Genomic DNA, 25,501 nt, shown 5'->3' with positions numbered 1-25,501 from the left:
CAACGTATTTCCCGTCACGGGGCAACGGGATCTCCCACCCAACTTGATCAGGCCCTAAGGCACTAATACGGGTGACATACCCAATATTGGTCTCATCAGATACCGGGGATCAGCCGGTAGCCGCCGATCCCTACTGTTCAGGGAATGTCACATGACCTACACACACGGCTATTGGTGGAGGATACTCTGGTCAACCTGAGTCCATTACTGAGTACGAACTGATACGGTATGTCGGGCGTACAGACCTGAGCAATCGCCCGCCCGGCTTCCACCTTCATTTATTATTTTCCTCCCCTACTTATCGATTCTCGTATTGATCTTGAGTCAGTTATCACCTGGCTTGTCGCGGGTCTATCGTCTGTGTCCCACAGGTTAAATCGTCCGCCAAGTCGATCGTGATATTATCATCAGTGCATTCTCCGTGGTGACGTATTATCACCGAACCCTCGAGCAAAGCAGCGAGAGACGCGCCTGCAACGTGGCCGACGTTCTGGCGTCGCATCCTGCTTCACATCACCTCGGAAACTGCTGCCACAACATTCAACTCTCAGCTCTAGTTTAATATTTGACCAACCTGACCATTCATCATGGCGCGCTTACTGCCAAAGAAGAACAATCCCCACATCCTCCCATCTGAGACTCCCACCTGTAAGTTCCGACATCGTTTTGTCGCGCGATCCCATGGCTCGCTCACCTCTCATCGTGCTTCGGCTTCAAAGTTTGCGCATGGCTGACAGATACATCTCATTGCGACCGTAGACGAGGAACTCTTGCGGTGCCGACGTTTGGGAAAAACAAATCTCACGGTGAGACCTACAGTGATCGGCACGTCGAATGCGACAAAGCCGGAGAACCTTGGACCCTTCGAATATGCGCATTTGCGCGTGAAACTGCCCAGGGACCTTAAAGGCTCTGAAATATTTCCTTCACATAACACCCAGCAACAACCAGAGACGTACTTTTTGATGGTGAGTCGCCTTTCTGTACCCACCTATCGGAGCCAGTGGCATTGTGTAGAACCGAGAATTAACGCGCGACTCTTTGTCAACACCACAGCGACGCAGCAAAGATGGATACGTGAGCGCTACTGGAATGTTTAAGATTGCCTTCCCCTGGGCAAAATTGGAGGAGGAGCGGTCTGAGCGTGAATATGTGAAGGCTCGTAAGGAAACCAGCGAGGATGAAATCGCTGGAAATGTTTGGATCTCGCCAATACTAGGTAGGCCCGTTCAATTGGTGCTACTCGCAGACAAATCTAACGGCTCGGTAGCTCTCGAGTTAGCAAAGGAGTATCAGATGTATGATTGGGTGCGAGCATTGCTTGATCCCACCGAGATTGTTCAGACCCCATCCAGTACGAAGAAGCACATGCAGATCACCCCACCTCCTCGATTTGATCTGCCCCCGATTGAAGCTCCAGCCCAGCTTACTGCGGCGCCGCGCCTGCGAAGAGGCCGGTCTGCTTCCCCCAGCAAAAAACTCCCTTCCCCACAAAAGCTTGCTTCCCCGCGCAAGGCTAGAAGCACAAGGGCTAGGGACGTCAAGGAGGTGAAGGAGGCAACCAGTGAGGCAAATGCAAACCTCCAGTCTGCTTTGGATGCTACGACCGAGTCCGGATCGGTCAATGGCACCATTCAACCCAGTGTGGAACGCGATGAAGAGAGGGTGGCCCCTACTCCTAAGAAGTCTGCTTCAACACCAAAGGCCACGAAGACACCCAGAGCTACTCGGGCGAAGGAGCTCAAGGAGCTTAAGGAGCTCAAAGAGGTCGAGGAGGTTGAGGAGACCAAGGAGGAGAATGTCAAAGTGGAGGTTGAAACCAATGCCGACGAAGCCCAAGATGTGCAAACGACCCAGACCACCGTCGCGGTGGAATTACCTGTTTCTCTCCTTCCTGATGCTCCATCTGCGGAAGATACCGAACAAATGATCGCCGAGGCTAAGAAAATGGTAGAAGAGGCGGCTAAGGTTCAGAGCACAGAGGAGGAGCCCGTGCCATCGTCATCAAAGGCTGCTAAGAAGCGCAACATCGAAGAAGCGCTCAGTGACGACGAGGAGGACGAAGAAACAAAGGCCCTGCGGACTAAGAGGGCAAAGGTTTTGGAAGAGAAGTTGAAGCGTGAACGTGTTAGGAACCGCGCTCTTGTCGGCGTCACTGCTGCTTTTGCACTTGCGTAAGTTGGCCGACTTCCCTTGCTGTTTATTCCTGATCTAACACATCACCAGGGCTTCCATTCCTTATTTCTTTTAGAGGTTCTATTACCAACTGTATTGGGCGCCTTCCTATGGAACAATTGTCCCGAGTGACCGTCGCGTTTTCCATCGATGAACACTTCCTTTCCCGAACCTCATCCCCATTCACCTTCGGTTCTAGATTGTTCCCTCCTTTCCCCAGGAAAGGGATCTAGTTCTCTCGACCTGTATACCCTCTCCTGCAACCCCTCTTCTAGCTGTATTGTGGTTTTACCCTCACAGAGCTTCCTGATGTATCGTATTTACACCTTAACCCTTTCTAATTTTTGCGCTTTGGTTGCAAGAAGGAGAGCCCTTTTCTCGGAAATGGTGGTCATCGATCGGCTTTTTGATTCCGCCCGGTGGTCCTGGAGATCAAAACACTCTCTACATGCGCATTCTCCTATTTTTCCTGGATACCTGATATACTAACTATAATCCTTTGTTTCTTTTCGCTGCCTCTATTGATCGGATGGTTTTTGATGGGCACTCGGGATGGTCTCTTATGGTTCGGTAGCACAGGATGTGAAATGCAAATGCAATAAAAAATGAGATGATGTAGCCATGGTGTTCTATGCAGGCTGTTCTCTATAACTCTGTAGAAGTAGGGTTTACTGCAGAGTAGGGCATTTTGTAAACCGACGTTGCAGTTAGGTTAGTCTGGAACCTTTCCGCTGCAAACATGATAAACACCGTCACCTCCGCCGTTAGCTTTGATAATGATCTTCAAGCTCCCCGAACATCTTGTCGTGGTTTGTTAGGAAGTAGCGCACGTTTCTTTTTTCTCGTTTCGTTTTAGAAGATAGGATCAGTCGATCCTAGCAATGCCATGTCTCTCCCCGGTCTAGACCTTACACAGCCGACGGCGGACAACCAATTTGCGCCCGCACCGCCGAGCCAAATCAGCCTGTCGAAGGGCTCCGAGTGGAGATTTGAGGTTGCTTTCGGCACAGTTATTCGAGTCAAGGTGAGTAGCTCAACCACAGATCCAGTTGCGACCGGTACATGAAAGTTATAGCGCGACTGACCTGTCCTCCCCAACAATTGGAGGGTAAAACTATAGCTCCTCGCCGGCACCGCAGAACTCTTTGGCACCGAACTAGCTCCGTCTCAAACATACACCTTCTCGGGGACGAAAGGCGCAATATACACCTGGCATGGCTGCACACTGGAAGTGAGCGCGGGGGATACAGGGCCATCGGTCGACAGATTGGCACCGGGTGGACTGGGCGGCGCGACACCTCGCGGGCTCGGCGCTGGAGGTTGTCAAAGCGAGTACACGGCGGAGGAGACCCCGATGGTTGAATACGCCAATGTGCATTTTGCGCTAGAGACCATGCGTCAGGAGGCGAAAGCGACAGGGAAGGACGGTCCGCGCGTGCTGATTCTCGGTCCGGAAAATGCGGGAAAGACTAGTGTCGCGAAGATCCTGACGGCGTATGCTACGAAGGTGGAGAGGCAGCCTATCGTTGTCAACTTGGATCCGAACGAGGGTATGCTTAGTGTCCCCGGGACGTTGACGGCTACGGCGTTCCGCACTATGATGGATGTGGAGGAGGGATGGGGGAGCAGTCCGATGTCTGGGCCCAGTGCTGTGCCTGTGAAGCTACCTTTGGTCTACTTTTACCCGATGCAGAATCCGCTGGAGGCAGAGGGGTCTGTTTACCGGCCTATTGTGTCGCGGTTGGCGCTGTCGGTGATGGGACGCATGGCAGAGGATGAGGAGGCTAGGGAAACCGGTATCATTGTGGATACGCCGGGGGCTTTGAGTCAGGGTAAACCTGGAAGTCTTGAAATGATCAACCACATCGTGACGGAGTTTTCGAGTATGACCTTGGCTTGGTTCACTTATTGTGTAAGGTGTGCATGCACTGACGGATGACAGTTACTACTATCCTTGTCATTGGCTCGGAACGGCTATACAGTCTCATGATGAAGAACTACGATAACAAGCCGACGTCTGGCGCATCGGCCGTGGCCTCGGACGAGCGCATCACGGTGGTGAAGCTCTCCAAATCCGGCGGATGTGTCGATCGCGACGCAGCATTTATGAAGGGTGTACGGGAGTCCCAGATCCGGACCTACTTCTTTGGAAACCCTATCCCGTCCACTGCGTCTGCCGCTCTTTCGCTCTCAGCATCGTCCACTACCAATGTGACACTATCCCCACACGCCCAACAGCTTGAATTCAACACACTCAGTATCTACAATTATACCATCGCATCGCTAGAGGAAGACGAAGACGAATATGACCCGTCTCAGCTCGGCGCCGGTGACTCGTTCCTCCCCGGAGGAGGCAACGACGCGGAAGTCAGCCAGAGCCAGCAAGAGGAGCCTGCTCGAGCCACCCCTTTGCCCGGTATAGTTTCCAGCATCGAGAGCGTCACTCCAGCCCTGGCTTCAAATATCCCGTTGAAGAAAGTCCTCCCCCCTGCACCATCGACACTCGCCAACTCTCTCATCGCCATCACCAACGCGCCTACGACAGCCAGTGTGGCCGAGGTGCGGGACGCCAGCATAATGGGGTTCCTGTACGTGGCTGAGGTGGATAGCGAGAAGGGCAAGATTCGTGCTCTGGCCCCGGTGGGCGGCCGAGTGCCCCCGCGGGCATTTGTCTGGGGAAAGAAGTGGCCCGGAGAGGTGGTGGGATTGGTTGGATAGGGTATTCGTTCCTAGATATATACTAATTCATCAGTACTGGAGTTCGGCGGGTGGGCGCTGGTTCAATGATCTATCTACAAGTCTATAGCCGATTTCAATATGCATAGTCACGTTTACAACTACTACGAAATATGACCAGTCATGGCATCCACTTTCCCCCAGCCTATCAGGATAGTAGTCGCTGTGGGTATGTTGGTTGTAGTACCTAGTATTTTAGTGCAAGACTCGCCCAATGGCCAGCGATAGCAGTCCAAATGAAACCGATGAGGTCACCAGATAGAGATCAGACAATTACTGTGTATTTCCATCCAACTAAACCAAACGATGTGCTTGGCGCTCGCACCGGGCAAACCCAACACAGCCACTAACCAACAGGCCGCATGTCAGAAGTACTACGGAGGTAATGGCACACATATAAGCACCAGCGAAACCCCACGTAGATGGGAATTAGAATGCTCTACACTATACTATACTATACTATACTATACTATATATAACCCTCACCGGAAAGGTCAAGGGAATCTTACTAGTATAACTATCCTATATCATGAACTGGCTGAAACGGCTCCTCCCCATCACGGACCCCCAGCTCCGCCGGCAGAAAAAGGCCCAGCGACGCCGCGGTCGGCAGGCCCGGGCTCGGGAACGTGAACTGCGCCGCCAACGGGGGGATTCAGTTCGAAACACCAAGTTCTTTACCCGCGGAGGGCCCGTCGCGGTAGTCTGGTGATTGTGATTTTTGTGTGGTATGCGTTATTTGTACTCTCTCTCTCTGTGTGTGTGTCATTCCTCTTCTAATATTATCTATTATGTCCAGCTACCACGTCTGATATCCCACCATACTCAAACAGATGAGAGAAGTTAGAACCGCCACCGCCTCCTTATCGCTATCAATTCCCTCGATTAAACCAACCTCATACTCCACAAAACCAGCCAACACCACCCCTTACAAAACTAACAAGCAAAAAATAAACAAGAAGAGAAAGAGAACGAGGAAATGCTCCTCCCACGCCGCAAACTCAAGCGCCTCCTATTAACCATGCTCCTCCCATTCCTCCTAACCCTAACGCTACTCACCCCCTTCTACCTAATCTACAAGCCGCCGTCGCTACTCATCCGCTACTTTCAACACCGCTGGCCGGACACACTGTGGCACGTACCGCTCCCCAGCTCCAAGAAGCTCATCGCGCTGACCATCGACGACGCGCCGTCGGTGCACACCCCCGAACTCCGTGCCGTGCTGGCCGACAACGGCGCCCGCGCGACCTTCTTCCTGATCGGATCGCAGATCCCGGGCCGCGAGGCGGAGCTGCACGAGCTGGTACGGCAGGGCCATGAGCTGGGGAACCATGCAATGCGCGACGAGCCGAGTCGGAGTCTGAGTGACCAGGAGCTGCGCGAGCAGGTGCGGGTGGTGCAGGATCGCATTCGCGCGGCGTATTCGGCGGTTGGCGGGCGGGAGCCTCGCGAGAGGTGGTTTCGGCCCGGGAGTGGGTTCTTCAGTGAGCGCATGAGGGGCGTGTTGGGCGAGTTGGGGTTCAGGATTGTCCTGGGCAGTGTGTATCCGCATGATGCGCAGGTGAAGTGGTGGTGGGTCAATGCGAGGCATATTCTGAGTATGGTAAGGCCGGGCAGTATTGTTATTTGTCATGATCGGCGCGAGTGGACGGTGCCAATGCTGAAGGTTGTTTTGCCGGAGTTGAGGCGCAGGGGGTATGAGATTGTCACGGTCTCTGAGTTGGTTAGGGCTGGGGTAGAGGCGGGCACGTTTTCTGGGACGTGATGGTTATGTTTGTTTCTGTGTTTTAGTGTTTTTTTGGTGCATTGAAGCGTTTTTGTTTGGGTATGGTATATATTTTCGTGTTTTTGTTGTACATATCTTTTGTAGAATACACCGGACTGCTTTTGGGGAAGAGTACACTTTTGGCTAATAAACAGAAAACAATTGAATGAGCAGCTTGTTGAACAAGGGACAGAGGTCGCCTGCGACTCATTCCCATCTCTTCCACTCTTCCAGGTTTCTCCTAAGCTCCACATCACAGTCGTATCCCCGTGCCTCGTCTTCCAGTAACTGGCCCCTATGTTTCCGATACCGCTGCTCGGCGTCATACCGTTGCAGGGCAATCATGTTCAGATAGGCTAGGTCATTTTCCTCCACAGCCTCCCGGAATTGCAGCCGCATGCGCGGAGAGTAGAGCTGGCAGCTGGCCTCCCGGCAGCGAGCCAGCCCTTCACCAGGGGGCAGCCGCATCATGGCTGGGAATTTACGGGCGATGGGATAGTTGGCTTTGGCCATGGGCCACACTACCTCATCATAGCAGTCCTCGCATACCGTGAACTCCGGGAGTTGGGGCATGTAGTGCCACGTATTAAGCACTACCCGGCTACGGCGGCAGTCCCGGAGCACCACTTTCCGGCGAGCGTAGGCCATGAATTCAGTCAGCTCGGGCTGGGGCGAGTGCTCTTGCTCGGCACGGTTCGCAGCAATGTCGAGAAGGTCGATGTACCGGATGAAACGGGGGCTGTCCGTCACGAAGTCGCAGACCCGCTCTTGCAGAGCGGTGCAAAGCTTGAATGTGTCTTGGTGCGGGGGCATGAGGATTCGTAGATTCCGAACACATGCGGAGCAGACGTTGAACTTTGGAAGAAACGCTCCCGTGGCAGGGTCGACCACGCGGTACCAGTGCTGCTCGCTGACAACACGCCCTGTGCATGGCTTGGTTCCTAGAGGTGGCTGGGTGATCTGGCAGAGCAGGTGCAGATGGTCGAGTTGTTTTTGTATTGATTGCATCCAGGCAAGCCGGGTCCATGGCTCGCTCATTGCACAACGGATCTTCTCCGAGCGTGGCCGGGGGTTTCCTAAGATCAAGAGGTCACGGAACTTCGACTTGCGCATCTGGTTCAAGCACGAGGGGCAGATGTTCAAGTGAGTCATGCCTTTGATTGTGTACCAGTCCCGGTATCCTGCCACTGGGACAGATCTAGGGCAGGGTAAAAGACACTGGCCAGACCTGCTCGGAGATGGTGGGCGAACGGGTTGTCGGAGGCTAACCTGCAGAGACTGTAGCTGCTCGAGGGTATCTTCCAAACTTTTCAAAGAAGCGGGCTTTAGGGCCTCGGTTTGAAACGAAACAGTTCTTTTGGGGAGGATGGGAGCTGACTGTGCCTCAGGTGGTGGCACCAACTTGGGCACTGACGCTTCGACGAGAGAGGTTGGGCGTGGGCCTTTCTTGACTGATGGTGGGTCAATCGTTACCACTTTGTGTGCAAGTTGTGAACGGGGTGCCTGGTTAGCTGGCTCCTGGGTAGTAGGTGGATTACCTGTGGCTATAATTGGGCCACTGGATTTTGGAACAGAGACCGGGGTAGGTGGGTTTGTCTTCTGTGCGTCTGGGGAACCACTGGAATCTCTCTGTTCATGTTTGCGCCTCAGCTTCTCTTCCAACCTCTCAGCCAGGCTCAATGTTCTCGGGGATGCCGCGGAAGGGGTTTCATTTCCTTTAGGCTCCAGGTTTGGTCCTGGCTTGCTACCATGATCGTTTGCCTTAGTTACAGCTGAGTTAGGTTGCAGGGCACTAGTATTGATGCTCGCCGGCCGCTTTGGGACAGAAGAGGTAACAGGCTTGTTTGGAAGGGGAGCAGTGTGCACCTGAGGCACCGGTCTCGCGGAATCCTGAGGTTTTGGATTAGCCGGGAGTGGTTGCTTGACATTAGTTGTTGACTGTCTCGCAGGTTGGTCAGGTTTGACAGCCCACGACTCCTTTGTGACGGAAACAGACTTGCTTGGGAACGACGGTGCAGGCACTGGAGAAGACCGTTTGACAGCTTGCTGTGGGGTTGAATTGACTGGAAGAGGTTGCTGGACCTTAACTTCCGTGGGTCGGTTAGGTTTGATGCTCCCCGACGGCTTTGGAATAGATGAAGCCGACTTGTTTGCCAAAGAAGATGTACGCATTGGGGGAGGCGGCTTCGTGGCCTTTACTGGGCTTGAGGCAACCTGAGTAGGCTGCTGGACTTTGATTCCCGGCGGGTTAGTAGGATGGCCAGACACGGACCTCTTTGGAATGGTGGGCGCAGGCTTGCTTGGCAACGAAGAGGTTCGCACAAGGGTAGACGGCTTTGAAGGTTTCAATGGGGCTGGGTTGGAATTTGCCTTGTGCAATGCTGGGGGGCTGTCCTTTTGTGCCTTGGCGCTTTGAGGACTACAGTTCACTGGCTGAGAAGGTAATGGCCGATGACCAGTTGTTGGCCAACTGCTCTGTACTGGTTGAGGTGCTGGTACGCGTGGCTGGCCTCGAGGGGATGTGTCTCGAGACATGGGTGGTGTCGCCAAAGGCGCTGGCCTGAGCTGAGATCCTTGCTGTGTGGCATTACTAGCATCGAACAGGCAGGGCTGTTTGGATTCCGAGGGTGGTGTTGGTGGTCCAGAACTATTAGCAGTAGAGGTGCTTCCGTGGCCATAACCTCCTAGGGTCTCGGTCTGAACGATGGACGTGAGTGAGAACGTGTCAATGATCACCGGGTATTGATCAATAGATCCTCTGGCGCAGACTCCTTCGATTCCAGGCTTATCTCCTATCTTGGTCAATCCGTGTAGCTCCCGAGAGAGCGATTCAAACTCGTCTTCCACCGAGGGCGACGGTGGCCACCGGGGCCGCTTGTTCCAGAAAAACATGGTTGATCACAGGGAAATAACCAAAAAAGCAAGACAAGAAATAGAAAAGCAAAACTCCGGCAGGCACGATGTCGACAGTCCAAGACGAAGGGAAATATTGTACAGTTGCTTGGTGCAGCCAAGGGCTATCCTGTTGCAGCGGCGCGGTGGATTAGAAACTCTTTCCTGGAAACTGGCATGTTATGTTCGCCGTGACGAACTCACTTGGAGTTGCGAAGAGAACACGGTATATAAGCCCAGGTTGGATCTGGGTGAGACAGATTGGGCCGCAACTGAGAAGGCAGTGTGAAAAGAATTGACCGGAAGTGTGCTTTTTGAGTCCTTTGGAATTATTAATATTAATTAGCGGGATATTGGAGGTGTTTTAGTCTATTTGAAAATATAAACCAGAAAAAAGGGGAAAGTATGACAGTGTATATAAACCCCAATGAGAACCTGGTCGGGCAGCGCCTCTCGAGATGATGGCCCTATCAGGGCATCAGCCCAAGCATGGGGCGGAAGGCGACGAATCAGGCCATTGGGGTATGAAACACGGAGGTTGTTGCCAGACGCTGGATAGGAAGCTGTTTGGCTCTCTGCAGGCCAAATCAACAGGCACCGAAGTCAGAAAGCCACAGTCTTTGGTCGAGACCAATATGATAGACGTCCTTGCTGCACCTATATGCGAGTAAGTGTGGGACGAAGGCATCCATGGCGATGCAAAGGCGCCAGATCAGCCAATTTTCTTTAGATACCAGCTGAATCCCTAGCGGATCGACCAATAGCCATCGTTAAAAGTTTTCAAACAAAAAAGAATGTGGGTAAAGGTTGCAGGACGGCCGCCATATTGTGGGGGAGACAGTTGGCTCCAGCCTGCCCATACGTAGAAAGGCGAGGCGAGGCGGTTGAGTGAAGCGCGTCAGCCTCTTTCATCATTAGTTTCGATCATTGGTCCTTGTTGGGCCTCATTGCCCCAGACAAGTCGCCTTCTGCGGTCCCTGTCGGTCAAATTATAGGGTCCATGACGGCATTCGGCCGTTGTTGTCATGGAAGACTATGATGCCATTCCGGCCGTTGTAGGTAATTGCCAGCGCTGCGTTGGCCTGAAGCAAGTGCAGATGACCTCGGAGTCATTGTGGACTCTGAAAAATGTTTTACGCAATTAATAACGGATAGACCATCGATGCTGGGAGTAACACAATGGTAACTATGCAACAGTTGGGTTGTGATGAGATCGTAGGGACGATCTCGTTTGCTTGGGCATCATGTGTAAATGCATAAACCGTGATCGTGAATTAAACCTGACTAATGGGATTATGACAGGGCATGCACAAATCCCATGATCGGAGTTGATCCGTCGGGGATCAAAAGGAGGAGAAAAAAAGCCGACGGCCCTCTTCCGATGGCGTCATTCCCGACGGAAGATTACTTGGACTCTAGTCATAACAAGAAGATCACTAAAGAATGAAAAGAAAAGATTGCAAGGAGTATGATAGCACTTGCTATCAATTAATGGTATCAGTACTACTCAGTCAATCGAGCGAGATTGTAGATTCCTGATATCTCTATAAACCACGGAATCGATCCGCGATATGGAAACTGCGGGGAAGAGAAAGTCATGGATGATGAAGGACATTCAGACGACGAGATAGCAGTTCGGATGACAAATCAACAACAATAGTGATTTATGAAATGGTAACGAATTGCAATAAGACCCTTTTCGTGCTCGTACGTAAACCAAAGTATCCAACTACCCACCTGGTGGTGCTTGTTAAATTATTATCCGGAAGCCCCTCCTCGAATGTATCTTAACCGCTTCTTCGCAAGTCGTCTCACTTCCCTTCGTACAACTGCCACGAGGGCTACTTCACCAAGCATTGCCCGCCTCTCTGCTATCCGTGCTCAACTCAGTCCATCACTCATCTCACCATCTTCCTATCAAGCCCGCGCCATGTCCGTCCCATCGACCATGAAGGCCGTCATCGTTGAGAAACTCGGCGGCCCTGAGGTCCTCGAGTTCAAATCCGACCACCCCGTTCCGACCCCGCAGGAGGGCCAATTGCTCGTCAAGAACAACATTTCCGGTGTAAACTACATCGATACCTACTTCCGGACGGGTCTGTACCCATCTGCCAAGCCTGAAATTCTCGGCCGTGAAGGCGCCGGCACCGTTGTCGCATTGGGCCCGGGCCCTAACCCGTACAATTTCAAGGTCGGCGATCGCGTCGCCTGGATGACCACAGGCGGGTATGCCGAATACACGGCCGTCCCGGCGGCCAAGACCGTCAAGATCCCCGACGAGATCACCGACGAGGATGCCATCGCTGGTTTCCTGAGCGGCTTGACGGTTATCACCCTGGCCAAGGAGACCTACGCGGTGCAGAAGGGCGACTGGGTGCTGCTGCATGCAGCAGCTGGTGGTGCTGGGTTCCTCATGACTCAGGTTCTCAAGTCTCTCGGTGCCAAGGTGATTGGAACGGCAGGTGGTCCGGAGAAGGTTGCTTTGGTGAAGAGCCTGGGCGCAGATGTGGTTATCGATTATCGCAGTGAGGAGGGTAAGGACTGGGTTAAGAAGGTCAAGGAAGTCACTGATGGACGGGGTGTTGATGTTGTTTATGACTCCGTGGGAAAGGATACCTGGGAAGGAAGCTTGGAGGCCGTCAAGAGAAAGGGTACTATTGTTTGGTTTGGCAATGCCAGTGGCCCGGTGCCCCCTCTGCCGCTTCAGTATGTTCATTTGTTTTGTGTTCACCATGGTCTCATACTAATCGATTGAACAGAAAACTGTCTCCTAAGTGTGTCAAGGTTGCTCGGCCACAGCTGTTCGGCTACATTGAGACCCGCGAGGAGTTTGAATTCTACGTCAATGAGTTGTTCGGCCTCCTGAAGTCTGGACAGCTGAAGGTTAAGATTCACAAGGTTTATCCTCTGGAGCAGGTTGCCCAGGCGCATACCGATTTAGAAGGCCGGAAGACCACCGGAAAACTTCTTCTCAGGCCATGATTTATGCACAGGACATATATGTAATAAGAAACGTTATATCTAGTACAGTTATGAGAGTCGTACGCGTATGGAGGATTTATACCATCATGATATCTTCACTCTCTCGAGTTGTGCAATGCTTTAGAATTAGTGCAAAAATAAACTTGCCATAACACCGAAATAACAACATTAGCTTAGGATCGCATTAGGAGAAGCATGAACTGTAATCAACACTGCAACCAAGAAGGGGACGCTATGGACACGCTTAATGTAGAGCCTTTCGGATCAAGCAGAAGCTCAAGACCGATACTAGCTTACAGCGTTATCTCGTTCTTCTCAACACCATTACCGTTCGACTCCTCGATCTCCTCAGCATCGTCCTGTTCTTTTCCAGTCAAGTCGACTAACTGCTTATAGCCCAGCATAAGATCGTTGCAGAGAACAGTGTAGATTGAGCTGTAAACAGTATGAACGTCTTCAAAGAAGTTAAATCCGCAGTTGAGTTCCCACACCGGAGTGATCACTTTCATCTTGGGATAACAGAGCTTGAGCAGATTTTCTTCCAGGAAAAATTGAAAATCAGGCATCGAAGCAGTCCCAGTTTCCCATAACAATCTTTCCTCTGCACTTAGATCATAGCAAGGCTTTCCAGGATCACGGTACGCTTTACCGACCATTCGTCCAACAGGGTTGAGGTCAGGTGCGTGTTGTCTGTAGAATTCACGAATCTCTGGCGTGGGAGGGAAGACTGTAATCACCTCGAAGCCGTGAATATCTGGCACAAGTGTCGAATGCAATGTATTCTGGTTAGCCAACGTCTGGAATCGAAGGGCCATGGCATCTGTTCCCGAACCAGCCATCGCGAACTTAACCACTTTACGCGCGACGTCGTTTCTCATAAGAAAGTTTCCGTTGTTTCGGTTGTTCCAATTATTTTCCTCGACATTCACATCGTAGAAGAAGCCACCGAAGAGAGTAGAGCAGGCCTTGTTGAAATCTCCGGGGCTGGAGGTTGCGAACTCCTGATTCTGCCACAGTTCTTTGGCTGCGATGTCACACGACCTGCGCGCCTCATCGATATTCTCTTTGTACTCGGGGCACACCTCATGGCAGAGGAGATAGGAGAGGAAATTTCGGATCGTGACAGTGGCTAGCTTCACCATGTCCTCGGTTTCAGGATTGAAAAAGTATGGGAAGTAGGAGGTCCTGCCAGATGTTAGCCATATCAACCATACCTAATTGTAAACTAGGTTATCTTACAGGTATCCCTTCACAACAGTGTTGAAGTCGACTGTAAGCTTTGTACACTCCTGGCGGATGTTCGCCTGCCCCTTTGCAATAAGAACTTGCTCACTATCAAGTTTCTGGAGCTCTTGTTCATCCACTCCGGTGAACATCTTGGGACCGACATCGACGCCTCCGTATGCTAGATACCTCATGAAGACCTCGCGTCTCTCAGGATCCATGCGACGATTGTTCTGGTATCGCAGGATGGCGGCCTCAATGCGACTAGGACTGGATTAACACTTGGAGATCATATGACCACAACGAGAGCTTACTGGATAAGAGGTCTGGAGCTTTTCCACGGAATCTTCAGTTAGTTACAATCTCACAGCTGATTCGTTTAACTCACATGTCATATAGCTCTTTCTCTTCTTCATACTCCTTTGGAGTCATAGGTGCATCGACATAGTACTCCTCAAAACCGGTAGGCTTGCCCTATACGTAGTCAGATAAAATCGATGAGTCTAGGTAGACAGGGAAGTACTTGACTACCTTTCCGTGCTTGGCTTTAGACTTAGGCTTTCTCTTTTTCTTTCTCTTGGGCGCAACTAAATCCACAGTAGCCATATCTTTCTCTTCGTCAACAATGGATGAATGCACAGAGTTAGCTAGCTTAGCTTGCTCATCTGCAGTCAGGCTAGGTTGAGTCAAGGTAGTGTCACCATCGCCCGCAGTTGGCTGAGAGGTAGAGTCAGCTTGGTCTTCTGCAGCCTGAACAGGAGTAAGCAAGGACGATTCTCCATTGTCAACTTTTGTCTGCAGCTTAGACATGGCCGCACTACCTGCAGTCTTGACGGAATCGGTTACAGTTGCTTCTCCGTCGTCAAGACGCGGTTTATGGGAGGAGTTGGCTTGGTTGTCAGTGACCTCCATAGGATCAGTCACAGTAGGCATTCCTGCTTCGGCAGCTTCCTGGTGAGTAGGGTCCGGTTCATTGCCTATAGCCTGACGAGGACCAGTCAAGCTAGCTCCACCGCTGCCAACAACCGACTGGTGGGAGTCATTAACGTCCTCAAGGGGACGGAGGGGCAGGCTTTGAAGAGCCTTGATATCCTTAGAAGCCATAGTGAGATAGTGTCCTCTTGGCATCGGAAAGGGATACTCGGTGTAATGGGGGAAAGAAAGAAACCTTGGTCTCAGATTAGAACCAGGTGGTAGACTAGGGGAGATGAAAGAAGAAAGATCGAGTGAATGTCCCAAAACAGGGAATGGTGTGCGCCTAGGTATCAAATACTATGAATGTCTGCTCACTAACAAACAGTCAGATATCCGGTACTCTTCAGCTCGTTTGCAAATTTGTGTTTCATTTCTGTGTACCTATCTTTTATATTGTTTGTATGTAGTACAAAAGTCTCATCAGCCCGTAGGCAGGGATATCACCAGCAATGAAGCCTGCCTTGCTCTTTCGCTACTATTTGTTCCTGTTCTAAGACAGTAGTGATAAAACAATCACATTAATTGGTGTAATTTTTTTAAAATTAAAATCTAGAGACTCAAAGCTGTGAAATATAAATAACATATAGTATGGTATATTGACAATCTTCCATCGTTATTATTGCCACTGGTCACGATAGACTACTCGGGCCGTTCCGCTGTTGGGCCTTATCAGATCCAATCTGAAATACTGGCGTGAATGAGTGAATGCTTTTGACCAACTTGATGGAGGCCTCTCATACGTGTTGCTACGGGGATTTGCCTTATGATTTGAGCCGATTTCCTGCTTGTTCTTAGCCTTCTAGGGGATGTTGACTAGGGGAAAATGCCACATAAACCAACTATTATTGATTATACCTTGGTATTAGTGCATATTGTAGTTCTTAAGCTATAAAAATGGATATCGAGCCTGCGGATCATGATTCAATGATAGCACGGTACTGCAGGGTAAATTGTAGTCTACTTCTTAGAATAGAGAAAACCTTTTACGCCACTAATATACACCAACCCAACACATAATTCACTTGTGGCCCTAGTCCTTCTCCAGACCGAAGTATCATATCACCCAGTTGGCCAACCTTCTGTGCTCTTTACACCACTGCCTGAAATGCTCCGTGGGTTTGATCAGGAATCAGGATATATCTACCGCCATGCATCGCTTGTTTCGAAGAGAAAGAGCGAAGCCAACAAATCCATACATCAACGGATGGAGGTTTACTGTGCAACAACATGTTGCCCCTCCTCCTACTCCAATGAGTGATTCGTTCGGCTTGAATGATAAGGCTGGCCTGAAGGAAAGAAAGAAGCTGAATCCGGTCCAACGATGCATAAAGAACCCTCCACTGCGAGGAACTGACGGGCCATTTAGTATTGAGTTACAAATTTGCAAGATACTACAGGTTGGCAATGACCAAAATGCTCAGCTGGTTCTCGTTGAAGTCATTAGTGACGTGCCATTGCAAGGCTTGGAAAAGGGAAAGCGAGTGGTGGCGAAAATATATGACCCTTTGTACCTCGATGATGACGGCGGCTTTTTGGACCCTTTCGTATGTGTTGACAAACACTACACCCACGAAGTAGCTGCATACATGGAATTTTCAGACGTCCAGGGCTCCATGGTCCCTGAATACTATGGGTCCTTCTCCTTGGGGGTGCCTGTCGACGAATCCACTGCACGCGACGTCCGTCTCATCCTCATTGAATATATACCTGGGGCTTCCATGCGGGATCTTTCTCCCCAAGAGCTACCGAGACGAGACCGACAGGATATCATGAAGGCTATTGTCCAGTTCGAAACTTTGGCGTACACCCGGGATATTGTTCTCCCAGACCTCCAACCGAGAAATGTCATGGTGACCAACAGCTCTACCCACGAAAAAGCCGTTTGTATTGATTTTGGCGATGCACTCTTCGGCCGTGGGAGTTGTTTCAACAGTTCTGTGATTGACGCGCATCTCCTCCCAGGTACTTATATCTCACCCTTGCTGCGATGGCATGCAGTCTTCAGAACTCGCATGCTTGATTTTGCCGGTTGGATTGATTGGGATTGGCAACCGTGGCTTGAGACGGAATTCAAGCATACAGCTTTCACGATTACTCCAAAAATTCAAGAGATATTCCTTCCAAGTCGTGTGTTGGAAGCTTGGTGGCAGTCTCGAAAGAATAGGGAGCTTTATTGACTGGAATTCTTACTTTACTGGAATGAATAACGGGTGAAAATTGGGCATCAGGTATTGCACGAGAATGGAATAGCATCGTTGGACTAAGTCTAATCACACTTCCTGGATTTGAATGGAGTCAATCTGGGACTTTGTTTCTTGTCATATCCTGTGGCTTCTGGTTTTGATTTGAACAGCTGGTTCGCCGACAGCGCTTGGCTATATGGTGTATTTCTGCCGGCTCCAGAGCAGTCTCTTCTTATTTTTTTTATTATCTTTGTTTGTCGCGTTACTCTCAGGATAATCTGGTTTCACGCAGTGCACATTGGGGCTTGTCTAGGTGAATCTCGACCATAATAGCACGATGTGAATATCTATTCGAGTGAGACTGATCAAGAATTAAATAAATAAGATAAAGTCGATGTTATATATTATATGTGATATGCAATAAGCTGAGGAGGATACGTTTCAATTGAGTTCCTGGATGGTGGACAGAATGCAGCGCTAGCATGGAAAGGGAAAAGATGTCAGTGCTGGCGCGACTCCGAGGTTCCACGTTTTTTAAACCTTAGATCCGTGACTTCCCCATAGTTTTGTACTAGTAGCAAACTTGCCCCCTGATTGCCGATCATTAAATTAATATTGCATCGTTAAGCCCTCTTCTTGCTTACCTTGTTTGTCTCTCCTTTAGTGTCCTTTCTGTTGCTCCTTTCCCCTTTTATTTTCTCCAAATTAATATTCTACTTCATCCAACCCCCTGTCCTTTATCTTATCCAACCTTGATCCCATCCTTTGACCGTGTCACGATCTTTGCAATATTGCCCTAGAATTCTGTCATCTTACCTGCATAATCATTACTTTCGTGCCGTTTAATTTAGCAAAAATTGCCATTAAAATGCCATCTTCGTCGAGGTCAGATAGTTCCAAGGCTCGAAAGCTGGACAACGACAGCTTCGTCGCTTTTGACCACGCTGCGGCTGGACAGTAAGTTCTCTATCCGCCTCTGCTCCCGGACCAGGCAGGAATACCCATGCAGCAATAGATGGTCAGGCATATGGTTCTCAAATCGCATACCAGACTGTACATTTTAGACTTCTAAATATCGAAACTAACTATAATAGTGAGGGAGTTCGCTGTACCCCCTCGGGCTCTTTCATCGCGAAGCCTTGCACTCCCGCCGAGGTTGCGTTCTACGAGTCCTGTGCCCTCCACCCAGCTTTCGCCGAATTTATTCCGACCTACATCGGAAGTTTGACCTCCGCAGAGGGACAACAACAGCCGCTTGCACTCGCCAGTGCCCAGCCGGGCGCTATCGTTCTTCCTAGCTCCGATTCGTCCGACGTATCGACCGCTGTCGCAACCCCCCAACCGAACGGAGGAGCAAATGCGCCCGACGCACCAGCAACTGTGGAACAGAATTGGGTTCCATCGGGCGGAAAGAAGATCGACACAGGATTGTCAATCGTGTTGGAGAATGTGGCATGTGGATTTAAACGACCGAACGTCTTGGACGTTAAATTAGGCGCAAGATTGTGGGCGGACGATGCGCCGCTTGCCAAGCGAGCGAAGCTGGACAGTGTGTCTAAGGAGACGACCAGTTCCAGTTTGGGGTTCCGAATTGCCGGGATGAAAGTGTGGACTGGTGTTAATGGGGAGAACGACGAAGGGGGTAAGACCGACCCGTATGCGACTAAATATGAGGGCTCAGAGGGCGCAAAGGGCGAGGTCATTGAGAAGGACGGCTACAGGCGTTATGATAAGTGGTACGGACGTGCGTTCAGTGACAAGAATGTTAAGGAGGGTTTCGAGACTTTTCTTGCTGGCGCGAAGGCTGGTTCGGTTGACCGCTCGAAACTTATCGCTCGGAGACTGGCCGATGAACTAAAGAACCTGCAGGAGGTTCTCGAATCCGAGGAGAGTCGGATGTATTCTGCAAGTGTCTTGATCGTCTATGAAGGTGACCCAGAGGCGATGGAGATTGCGCTTGAGGAGGAAAAGAAGGTCAAAGAAAACCCCAAAGAGGACCCGGAGGAGGAAGAAGAAGAAGACGATGAGAGTTTTGAGCTTCAGCTCCAGCAGGATGGCTCTTTTCCAGTGGTGGATCTCCCGATCCAGAAAGATGGTCTACCTCAGCAGGCCATTAATATCAGCATCGATCCGGAAACCATTCAGTTGGGTGATTCGGATATTGAAGAGGACGAGGAGGAGCCTCCGAAAGTGCATGATCTCCGTCTGATTGATTTTGCGCACGCCAGCTGGACACCCGGCCAGGGACCGGATGAAAATGTACTCAAGGGAGTACGAAGTCTGGTAACATTCCTCAATGAGCTTGCTAGAGAGTAAATGTACAAGGTTCCATCTGGACATGTATCCAATAGTCGCCGGCGACTGGATATCATACTTGTGCTGTTTACCAATGTATTAGTGAACTACCAAGTAGTGTCAGGATGCTGCCTTCCATGTTGAAGATAGATCTCAGCAGCAGTAAATAGAATAAAGCGATAGCTAATTTCCTTGTAAGGCCGAAGTAAACCATCTCCTTCCCGCATTAACATCCCTCAACCCAGCACTATACACAACCGGAACCACTAGCTAGCACATCAATTGCTTGCCCTTCCCAAGCTTGGTTCACCCTCTTGATAGACTCTCCGATCTCCAGTGGAACCAGAACCTGTCTCGAGCGGTATCTAACGCCTAATAGCTGGAATCCGGAGTGGCTCGCTTTTCAGCATCCTAGGATGTTGAAAGGCGCTGACTAAGCCGATACAACGCCGCTCCGAACAATTTGTACCGGAACTATCGCAACAGCGAAACCAAACCCAGCAGCTGCCAACAAAATGTTCCCCACGCGTGCCCTCCTGGGGCGTTCCGTCTGGAAAGGTGAGTTCTTTCTTTCCAAGCCCACGGCGATGACAAGCCCCAAAGACAGACATAGACCCGCTAACACAATCCCATCGCAACAGGCCCAAACATCGTCCCGTACGTTCATCCCATCAATCAATAACCCTCGCAGACTCCCGAAACAAGATGCCCATAGACATTCGAACTCGGACCTATTATATGATATTGAATAACTGACAGGGCTGGAATCCATTAGTCTCCCTCTCCCCCGGAAACTCCCTCCTCCTCCCGGCACACCCCCGATCAAGACGCAAAAGCGCGGAGCTACGATTCTCCCTAACTTCGTGGGCCTGCGATTCTCGGTGCACAACGGCAAGAACTACCAGGATGTTTTGATCACTGAGGAGATGGTCGGACGGAAGCTTGGTGAATATGTCGCGTATGTGGCTTTTTCTCTCTCTTTCTTTTGCCGGTTTGTCGATGGCTGACTTGTTGGTGTGGATCTACAGGACTCGGAAGAGGTTTACGTATAAGCAGTCGAAGAACAAATAGATGATTGGTTCTGTGTGGTTGTGTGCTCTGTGGGCGACGGGATGGATAATTGCCTGACTTGAGGTCTGTGGGGAGGATTTACTATTCTCGATTGGCGTTTTCGTATTCTTGTATATCTATGTCGCATATGTTGAATGTAAAATTAGCCGTTACTGTCACTGTGGAGTCAGGATAATCAGTATCATTGAGTCTCCATCTTATGATCTATTCTTCGGTTCTTTAACGCATCAGGAAGGAAAAAAAAAAAAAAAAAGACATGGATTCACTGTCGACATGAAGCAGTGCAAATTGGATTATCTCCGTTGATTCTTCACCCTCCCAAACGCCTATGCAAAATCTCGTGTGGTAAAATTTTAGAAGCCCAAATGCAGGATATCGTTTGTCCCCAGCCCAGTATTTACGCCAGTAAGCAAACCCCTTCCAATTAAAGTCGACGTTCAATCTTCAGTCGACAGCGATCTAGAACGTAATCTCCAAGATGGGTATCGCCATTCCCAAACTAGTCGTCGACACATGGAGTATAGTCTCCTGCGCGCGTTGTCCCAGCACGCGGAGGCAAGAATCTGCTGCCATCTCGCGCCTCAGATTGCCCAGCCAACGGCCCATGGAGCCACTCGTTGTAGTACCAAATCGTCCAAACTCTACCGGTAGAACTCGCCTCTCTTGACACTCACGCCGTACTCGCCAACCGCCATTCCCAGATCTTCCATGGTGAGCACCGTCCGTCCTTGCCCGGAGCCTCCTGAACCACCACCGCCAAAACCGGGCCTTTGAATTCCCAGATGTGTATTGGCTTTGCCCTTGCCTGCATCTCCGCCCGAAGCGCCAGCGCCAGCTCCTGCTGCACCTGCGCCAGACGCACCAGTGGGCATACCGAGACCCGACGCGGCGTTAAGACTGCCCATGGGGTTGCTGGCGGAGGAGCTATTAGAAGCCCGAATACGCGCGTATTGGTAAGAGTCCGCAGCAATATCCGCAATGAATTTCTGAGTCGCCAAAGCGAGAAGTCGGGCTAAGTGTGGGGGTGTTTGGTTGGGGCCATTCCCTGGGGGTGGTAGGCCGGCAAGGGTAAGATAATGAGCAGTTACAGCATCAGGGATCTATCGAATATTAGTTTTTGAATGATCATAACCCGAGTTTTATCTTCTAGAATGAAAAGAGCAGGATCATTCCCTAAAGGGAAGGAGAGGGGAGAAAATCTTACAATAGGCGCATACTCATCCATTTTGCCCAGGAACTCGCGCAAACTTGTCTCCTTCTTCGATGGTGCTGCTGCCGCCGCAAAAGCGTCGACTGACGTTGCGGTCTGGATTGGGTTCCCTACCGTAGGGTCTTCGGCATCGGTTGCGTTGGTCATTTTGGTGTCGTTGCTTGTGTTCAGATCAATATCTTGGTCGATGGAAGCGTCCAAGGCAGCACCGTCTGCTGCATCGGGGCCAGGCTTCGGAACAGCTGTCGCCCCGGATGAAGTTGCTGGTTCACCAGATACCGAGGCTGATGATGCTGAAGGCTCTTGGGAGCCAGTCTGTGACAAAGGCGGTGGTTGCGACGAAGGTGGGACAGAGGTCTGCGATGGCGCTTGGTCGGCCATGGTGAGAACAAAGGAAGTACCAGGTAAGGCGATCAGGAGATTGGATTGTAAAAAAGTAAATTATCCGGGTTTGGCAGTGGGCGAGTTGGCACAGGGCACTTCGGGGTCCGATGAATCGCGGCGATACGTCGATGTGAACAAGCGGAGAGAGCTTAGCTTTCTTTACCCGTGCGCGGCCCAACGTGACTGACGGACTCTCCGCGATTAAATTCCGATAAATTTACCCTCTTCTACCATTTATCCTGCACAATGTTATTTCGTACCACTCACGCATTATCATTCCATGTTATGCAATAAAAGTACATCCTTTGTTCCATAGAATCCCCTCCTGTTCATGAATCACCTATTTACTGTTACATATCGAAACCATATATGGAATGTCAACCCGCCATTAATCTTCCAACCCAGATAAAACCATTAGAGATAAGCAGAAGGGCTTTTTGGAGCAACCAGATACAACTGAAAGCTTAGAATGCGGGCGACAAGCAACTGCCCGGGGCAAGAAAAAGAAAGGGAAAAAAGAGAGTGATGGAAAGGTAGCGAGGACAGGAAGATTCAATCTACTGCCCAAGATGCATGTTTGGATCAACGGGATCCTGATGGTGTGGGTGGTGCTGGTGATGTTGGTGATGCTGGTGCTGTCCAAACTGATCTCCATGCACCTCCTGCCCAAGGGTCTGCATCAAATTCTGCTCAGCAGTTTGATCGAATGCTGCATGAGCACCAGCATCAGGTGGTAAACTGGGAGACGCCGACATGCCGTCATGACCGTGTCCTAAGGGAACTGGCTGAGGGTGTGCGCCAGCTAGGGCCATCATTCCTTTGATTCCTTCGACATGAGCTTTGTCTTCTTCTCCTTGCTTCTTTTGCCGCTCTCGTGCTTCACGCTTGGCAGCCTGGGCGGGCGCACGAGTTTTCAATTCACCAGTAACGAACTTCAGGTAATATGGAACTTCGATTCCACTCTTAAGGAAGAAGAGTTTCAGATTGCGCGCCTTGTCTTTGAGCTGAACCTGATTCCGATCTTTCAGTGCTTCACTAATAGTACCTCCAGGGCCAAACATAGCGAGTATCTGACTCCAATGGGGCCCCTTGACACGATCCAAGCCAGCCATCAATGCATTCTCCTCTTCTGTTGTCCAAGGTCTACGCTGGCTTGGTAGGCCCGACTTGCGGCTGCTGGGGGATGACTTCGCCGATGCTGCCATACGAGCCCGCTCGTAGAGAACTTGAGTCGGCTGAGATTGCGAATAATGAGGGATTCCAGGCATGTAACCATGATTGGCGGCTGCAGAATTTGGCCTTCCAGGCATGGAGACTGGGGCACCATGGGTGTATTGTTGGAAATTGGCCTGGATTGGTCCCTGCTGAAAGGTAGGCTGCGTAGGCTGTGGTTGATAACCTGGTGGTGTAGGACTTGGCTGATACTGCTGATGATGAGGGTTCTGCTGAGGTGGAAGCTGGCCAGTTGGTTGCGCAGGAGCATAGCCATGATAGATTTGTGCACCTTGCTGGGTTGGGTGATGGGGTACATGTTGCTGCTGTGGTTGCTGCTGTTGTTGAATTGGATGTTGAGGTTGCTGGGGCGGCGGCTGCTGGGCTTGTTGTTGCGGCTGCTGAGGTTGCTGTTGGTGATGGTGTTGTTGCTGTACCTGCTGCTGCTGCTGCTGTTGTTGTTGCTGCTGTTGCTGTGACTGCTGCTGCGAGCGTCTCAGCCCATGGCCCTGCAATGCGATTTGTGCTGCACGAGCAGCACGAGCAACGAGGTCACCATGCATGTTTCTGTCGACAGGAACATCAGGAGGCTGAGGAGCAACAGGAAATTGTCCTTGAAGGGGAGCGTTGCTTGGTTCTTGCGCGTCCCCGCTCGAAGAGGATGGCTGGCGTCCTTTGGTCATCTTCTTCGACTGAATCAAATTAGTACTTGAGATACTTTTTGACTGAAAGGGATAGCTGGGGCATCGAACCTGCTGGTTACTGATCGTATCAAAATTCTTTGTGACATAGGAGCTAAGGTCCCTGAGAAAATCTTCCCAGTGATACTTGTCTGGCAAGGCCTTCATCGCTTCTTCATTATTGACATCGTTGAGGAGGATATCACGGCGCGACTTGGCGCGATTTACAAAATCAGTTTCGCTTGGAGCAAGTTGACGAGTGCCCGGGCGCCTTTCAAGTAGACGCTGCTCTAAGTCGTCGGGAAATAAGTCGTACAGCAGCTCAGTTCGGGATCGCTCCGTGTTGTTCATTGAGGCAATGAACGCCTGTGTTTTCAGCTCTAGGAAGAGAGCCCCTTGTACTTTGAGTAAACGACCACCCTCCGGAACAAAGACATCGAGGAAGTTATCATTCAGCTCGGAAAATCCAATTTCTTGTGTTCCAAAGATGCTGGAGACAAACGACGCAAGGTTGGCCTTCCTGATGATGTCAACTTGAGAGGACTCGGTGAGCTCAAGTTCGGTAGCAGACAGGAATGATTTTTTGGTCGAGTACACTTTCTTGGTGTGGTCGAAAAGCGACCGCATGGTAGCATAGGCTTGTCCATTCTCGGAATCTGGCTCGGAGACAAAGGAGGTGATATCCTGATAGGTAGATTTTGCCAGCAGAGATAGGATTTGGGTAGACTGAGCGAACGTTAGAACATAAATATGAATTATGCAAAGAGGAAGTACAGTTCCAAGACAATGCTTACCAGGTTGTCAAGAATGGGCAAACTTTGAATTTTAAGGTGGGAGTTTGCTTTGACAAACACCATTCCTTTTGGAGCCGACTGGCCAGAAGTATCGGCTAATTGCTGCTGTCCGATAGCGCATTGTTCCTCGACGCGTTCCGCATGGTTCATGATGCTTGAAATGACGGTAGCTATGTCCGTATCAATGTCCTGGTTTGATTCTGGTGCCACCGTGCTTTCGGCGGGTGTCTCGATGTGACTAGTAGGTTTGTCATCTTGGCGTTCTACCGTGTCGACTATACTAGGACCGAGGGCTGAGGCCAACTCTTCTTCGATTTGATTTCCTGGTCCTTGGTCCACGACACTGGGCGGTTGTGGTGGAAGTGAGAGGTCTGTCGGTTCCGACTTGAGGCGCGGCTTCTTGGAGGCTCGAGGAGAGACGGCACCGTCGTCTTCTTCAAGGGGACGAGACATTTTCGGGGCGACTGTAAAATATCGAGTCAATGATCGGTTTCACTTCATGTAATCATGTAGGAGAGCCTCTTGAGTGATTTCAAGTGAGAGTAATGGTCATTCTGCCCTGCTAGTAGGAACGGCCGGATGGAGCAAAGGGTTGCTGGTAGAACGCGCACGTAACTTACCATTAAGATCTTCATCCTGGGGGATAGAAGTTGGAGGAAGCTCAGAAGAGTCCTGCCCATCAATAGACGGCCTTACAGCCTGTGAATTCACCATGTTAGGAACAGCCAAGTCGGTCTGCATAGGACGTTGACTTCCAAGAGCAGAAATAAGGGCTTAGGGGTAGGGCGCAGGCGTAGGGCTTGCGAGAGGATGAGACGGGCGGATAAATGGCGTGACAGAATTTTCGCCGGGCGGAAAGGTGACAAGCGCAGCCTGAGGCAGCCACGAAGCAGCACCACTCAGCAGTATGTACGGCAGTAAAT

General features: G+C 50.7%; 11 protein-coding genes across 11 annotated transcripts; 8 read left to right on the top strand and 3 right to left on the bottom strand.

The window, feature by feature from the left end:
- The first annotated feature begins 255 nt into the window (after positions 1–255).
- On the top strand, positions 256–2,857 carry BDV37DRAFT_259771 (uncharacterized protein). The gene is made up of 5 exons (XM_032083175.1): positions 256–648; positions 760–968; positions 1,057–1,219; positions 1,271–2,174; positions 2,227–2,857. Exons 1-5 carry the CDS (start codon positions 588–590, stop codon positions 2,249–2,251), a joined length of 1,362 nt encoding a protein of 453 aa, XP_031937036.1. The 5' UTR covers positions 256–587; the 3' UTR covers positions 2,252–2,857.
- Positions 2,858–2,975: 118 nt separating this feature from the next.
- On the top strand, positions 2,976–5,040 carry BDV37DRAFT_226788 (cleavage polyadenylation factor subunit CLP1). The gene is made up of 3 exons (XM_032080275.1): positions 2,976–3,199; positions 3,296–4,058; positions 4,118–5,040. Exons 1-3 carry the CDS (start codon positions 3,062–3,064, stop codon positions 4,891–4,893), a joined length of 1,677 nt encoding a protein of 558 aa, XP_031937035.1. The 5' UTR covers positions 2,976–3,061; the 3' UTR covers positions 4,894–5,040.
- An 892-nt stretch (positions 5,041–5,932) lies between these two features.
- BDV37DRAFT_287341 (chitin deacetylase CDA4) lies at positions 5,933–6,676 on the top strand (the record flags this gene model as incomplete). The annotated part of the gene is made up of 1 exon (XM_032088084.1): positions 5,933–6,676. The coding sequence occupies one exon, from the start codon at positions 5,933–5,935 to the stop codon at positions 6,674–6,676; it is 744 nt and encodes a 247-aa protein (XP_031937034.1).
- Positions 6,677–9,957: 3,281 nt separating this feature from the next.
- BDV37DRAFT_226770 (uncharacterized protein) lies at positions 9,958–10,289 on the top strand. The gene has a single exon (XM_032080274.1). The coding sequence runs from the start codon at positions 10,027–10,029 to the stop codon at positions 10,237–10,239; it is 213 nt and encodes a 70-aa protein (XP_031937033.1). The 5' UTR covers positions 9,958–10,026; the 3' UTR covers positions 10,240–10,289.
- A 1,209-nt stretch (positions 10,290–11,498) lies between these two features.
- Positions 11,499–12,550, top strand: BDV37DRAFT_275070 (quinone oxidoreductase family protein; the record flags this gene model as incomplete). The annotated part of the gene is made up of 2 exons (XM_032085333.1): positions 11,499–12,274; positions 12,328–12,550. 2 exons carry the CDS (start codon positions 11,499–11,501, stop codon positions 12,548–12,550), a joined length of 999 nt encoding a protein of 332 aa, XP_031937032.1.
- Positions 12,551–12,843: 293 nt separating this feature from the next.
- BDV37DRAFT_297570 (uncharacterized protein) lies at positions 12,844–14,029 on the bottom strand (the record flags this gene model as incomplete). Its single annotated transcript, XM_032090352.1, has 2 exons — positions 13,790–14,029; positions 12,844–13,735 (listed from the first exon to the last, which is right to left on the bottom strand). Exons 1-2 carry the CDS (start codon positions 13,993–13,995, stop codon positions 12,844–12,846), a joined length of 1,098 nt encoding a protein of 365 aa, XP_031937031.1. The 5' UTR covers positions 13,996–14,029.
- A 1,868-nt stretch (positions 14,030–15,897) lies between these two features.
- On the top strand, positions 15,898–17,113 carry BDV37DRAFT_297568 (uncharacterized protein; the record flags this gene model as incomplete). The annotated part of the gene is made up of 2 exons (XM_032090351.1): positions 15,898–15,966; positions 16,147–17,113. The coding sequence occupies 2 exons, from the start codon at positions 15,898–15,900 to the stop codon at positions 16,924–16,926; spliced, it is 849 nt and encodes a 282-aa protein (XP_031937030.1). The 3' UTR covers positions 16,927–17,113.
- A 396-nt stretch (positions 17,114–17,509) lies between these two features.
- On the top strand, positions 17,510–19,390 carry BDV37DRAFT_259759 (inositol polyphosphate multikinase). The gene is made up of 2 exons (XM_032083174.1): positions 17,510–17,889; positions 18,027–19,390. Exons 1-2 carry the CDS (start codon positions 17,801–17,803, stop codon positions 19,246–19,248), a joined length of 1,311 nt encoding a protein of 436 aa, XP_031937029.1. The 5' UTR covers positions 17,510–17,800; the 3' UTR covers positions 19,249–19,390.
- A 352-nt stretch (positions 19,391–19,742) lies between these two features.
- On the top strand, positions 19,743–20,298 carry BDV37DRAFT_287335 (mitochondrial 37S ribosomal protein uS19m; the record flags this gene model as incomplete). Its single annotated transcript, XM_032088083.1, has 4 exons — positions 19,743–19,785; positions 19,869–19,884; positions 20,003–20,185; positions 20,256–20,298. 4 exons carry the CDS (start codon positions 19,743–19,745, stop codon positions 20,296–20,298), a joined length of 285 nt encoding a protein of 94 aa, XP_031937028.1.
- Positions 20,299–20,588: 290 nt separating this feature from the next.
- Positions 20,589–21,993, bottom strand: BDV37DRAFT_259757 (putative TFIID and and SAGA complex TAF10 subunit). The gene is made up of 2 exons (XM_032083173.1): positions 21,503–21,993; positions 20,589–21,398 (listed from the first exon to the last, which is right to left on the bottom strand). Exons 1-2 carry the CDS (start codon positions 21,887–21,889, stop codon positions 20,940–20,942), a joined length of 846 nt encoding a protein of 281 aa, XP_031937027.1. The 5' UTR covers positions 21,890–21,993; the 3' UTR covers positions 20,589–20,939.
- A 155-nt stretch (positions 21,994–22,148) lies between these two features.
- BDV37DRAFT_226724 (putative MYB DNA binding protein (Tbf1)) lies at positions 22,149–25,382 on the bottom strand. The gene is made up of 4 exons (XM_032080273.1): positions 25,199–25,382; positions 24,579–25,042; positions 23,857–24,510; positions 22,149–23,787 (listed from the first exon to the last, which is right to left on the bottom strand). The coding sequence occupies exons 1-4, from the start codon at positions 25,317–25,319 to the stop codon at positions 22,450–22,452; spliced, it is 2,577 nt and encodes an 858-aa protein (XP_031937026.1). The 5' UTR covers positions 25,320–25,382; the 3' UTR covers positions 22,149–22,449.
- Between the last annotated feature and the right edge of the window lie 119 nt (positions 25,383–25,501).

Source organism: Aspergillus pseudonomiae (genome assembly GCF_009193645.1).
Source record: "Aspergillus pseudonomiae strain CBS 119388 unplaced genomic scaffold BDV37scaffold_91, whole genome shotgun sequence".
Lineage (NCBI taxonomy): Eukaryota > Fungi > Ascomycota > Eurotiomycetes > Eurotiales > Aspergillaceae > Aspergillus > Aspergillus pseudonomiae.
Note: the sequence above shows the minus strand (reverse complement) of the source record. Positions and strands in the feature narration are given on the sequence as shown.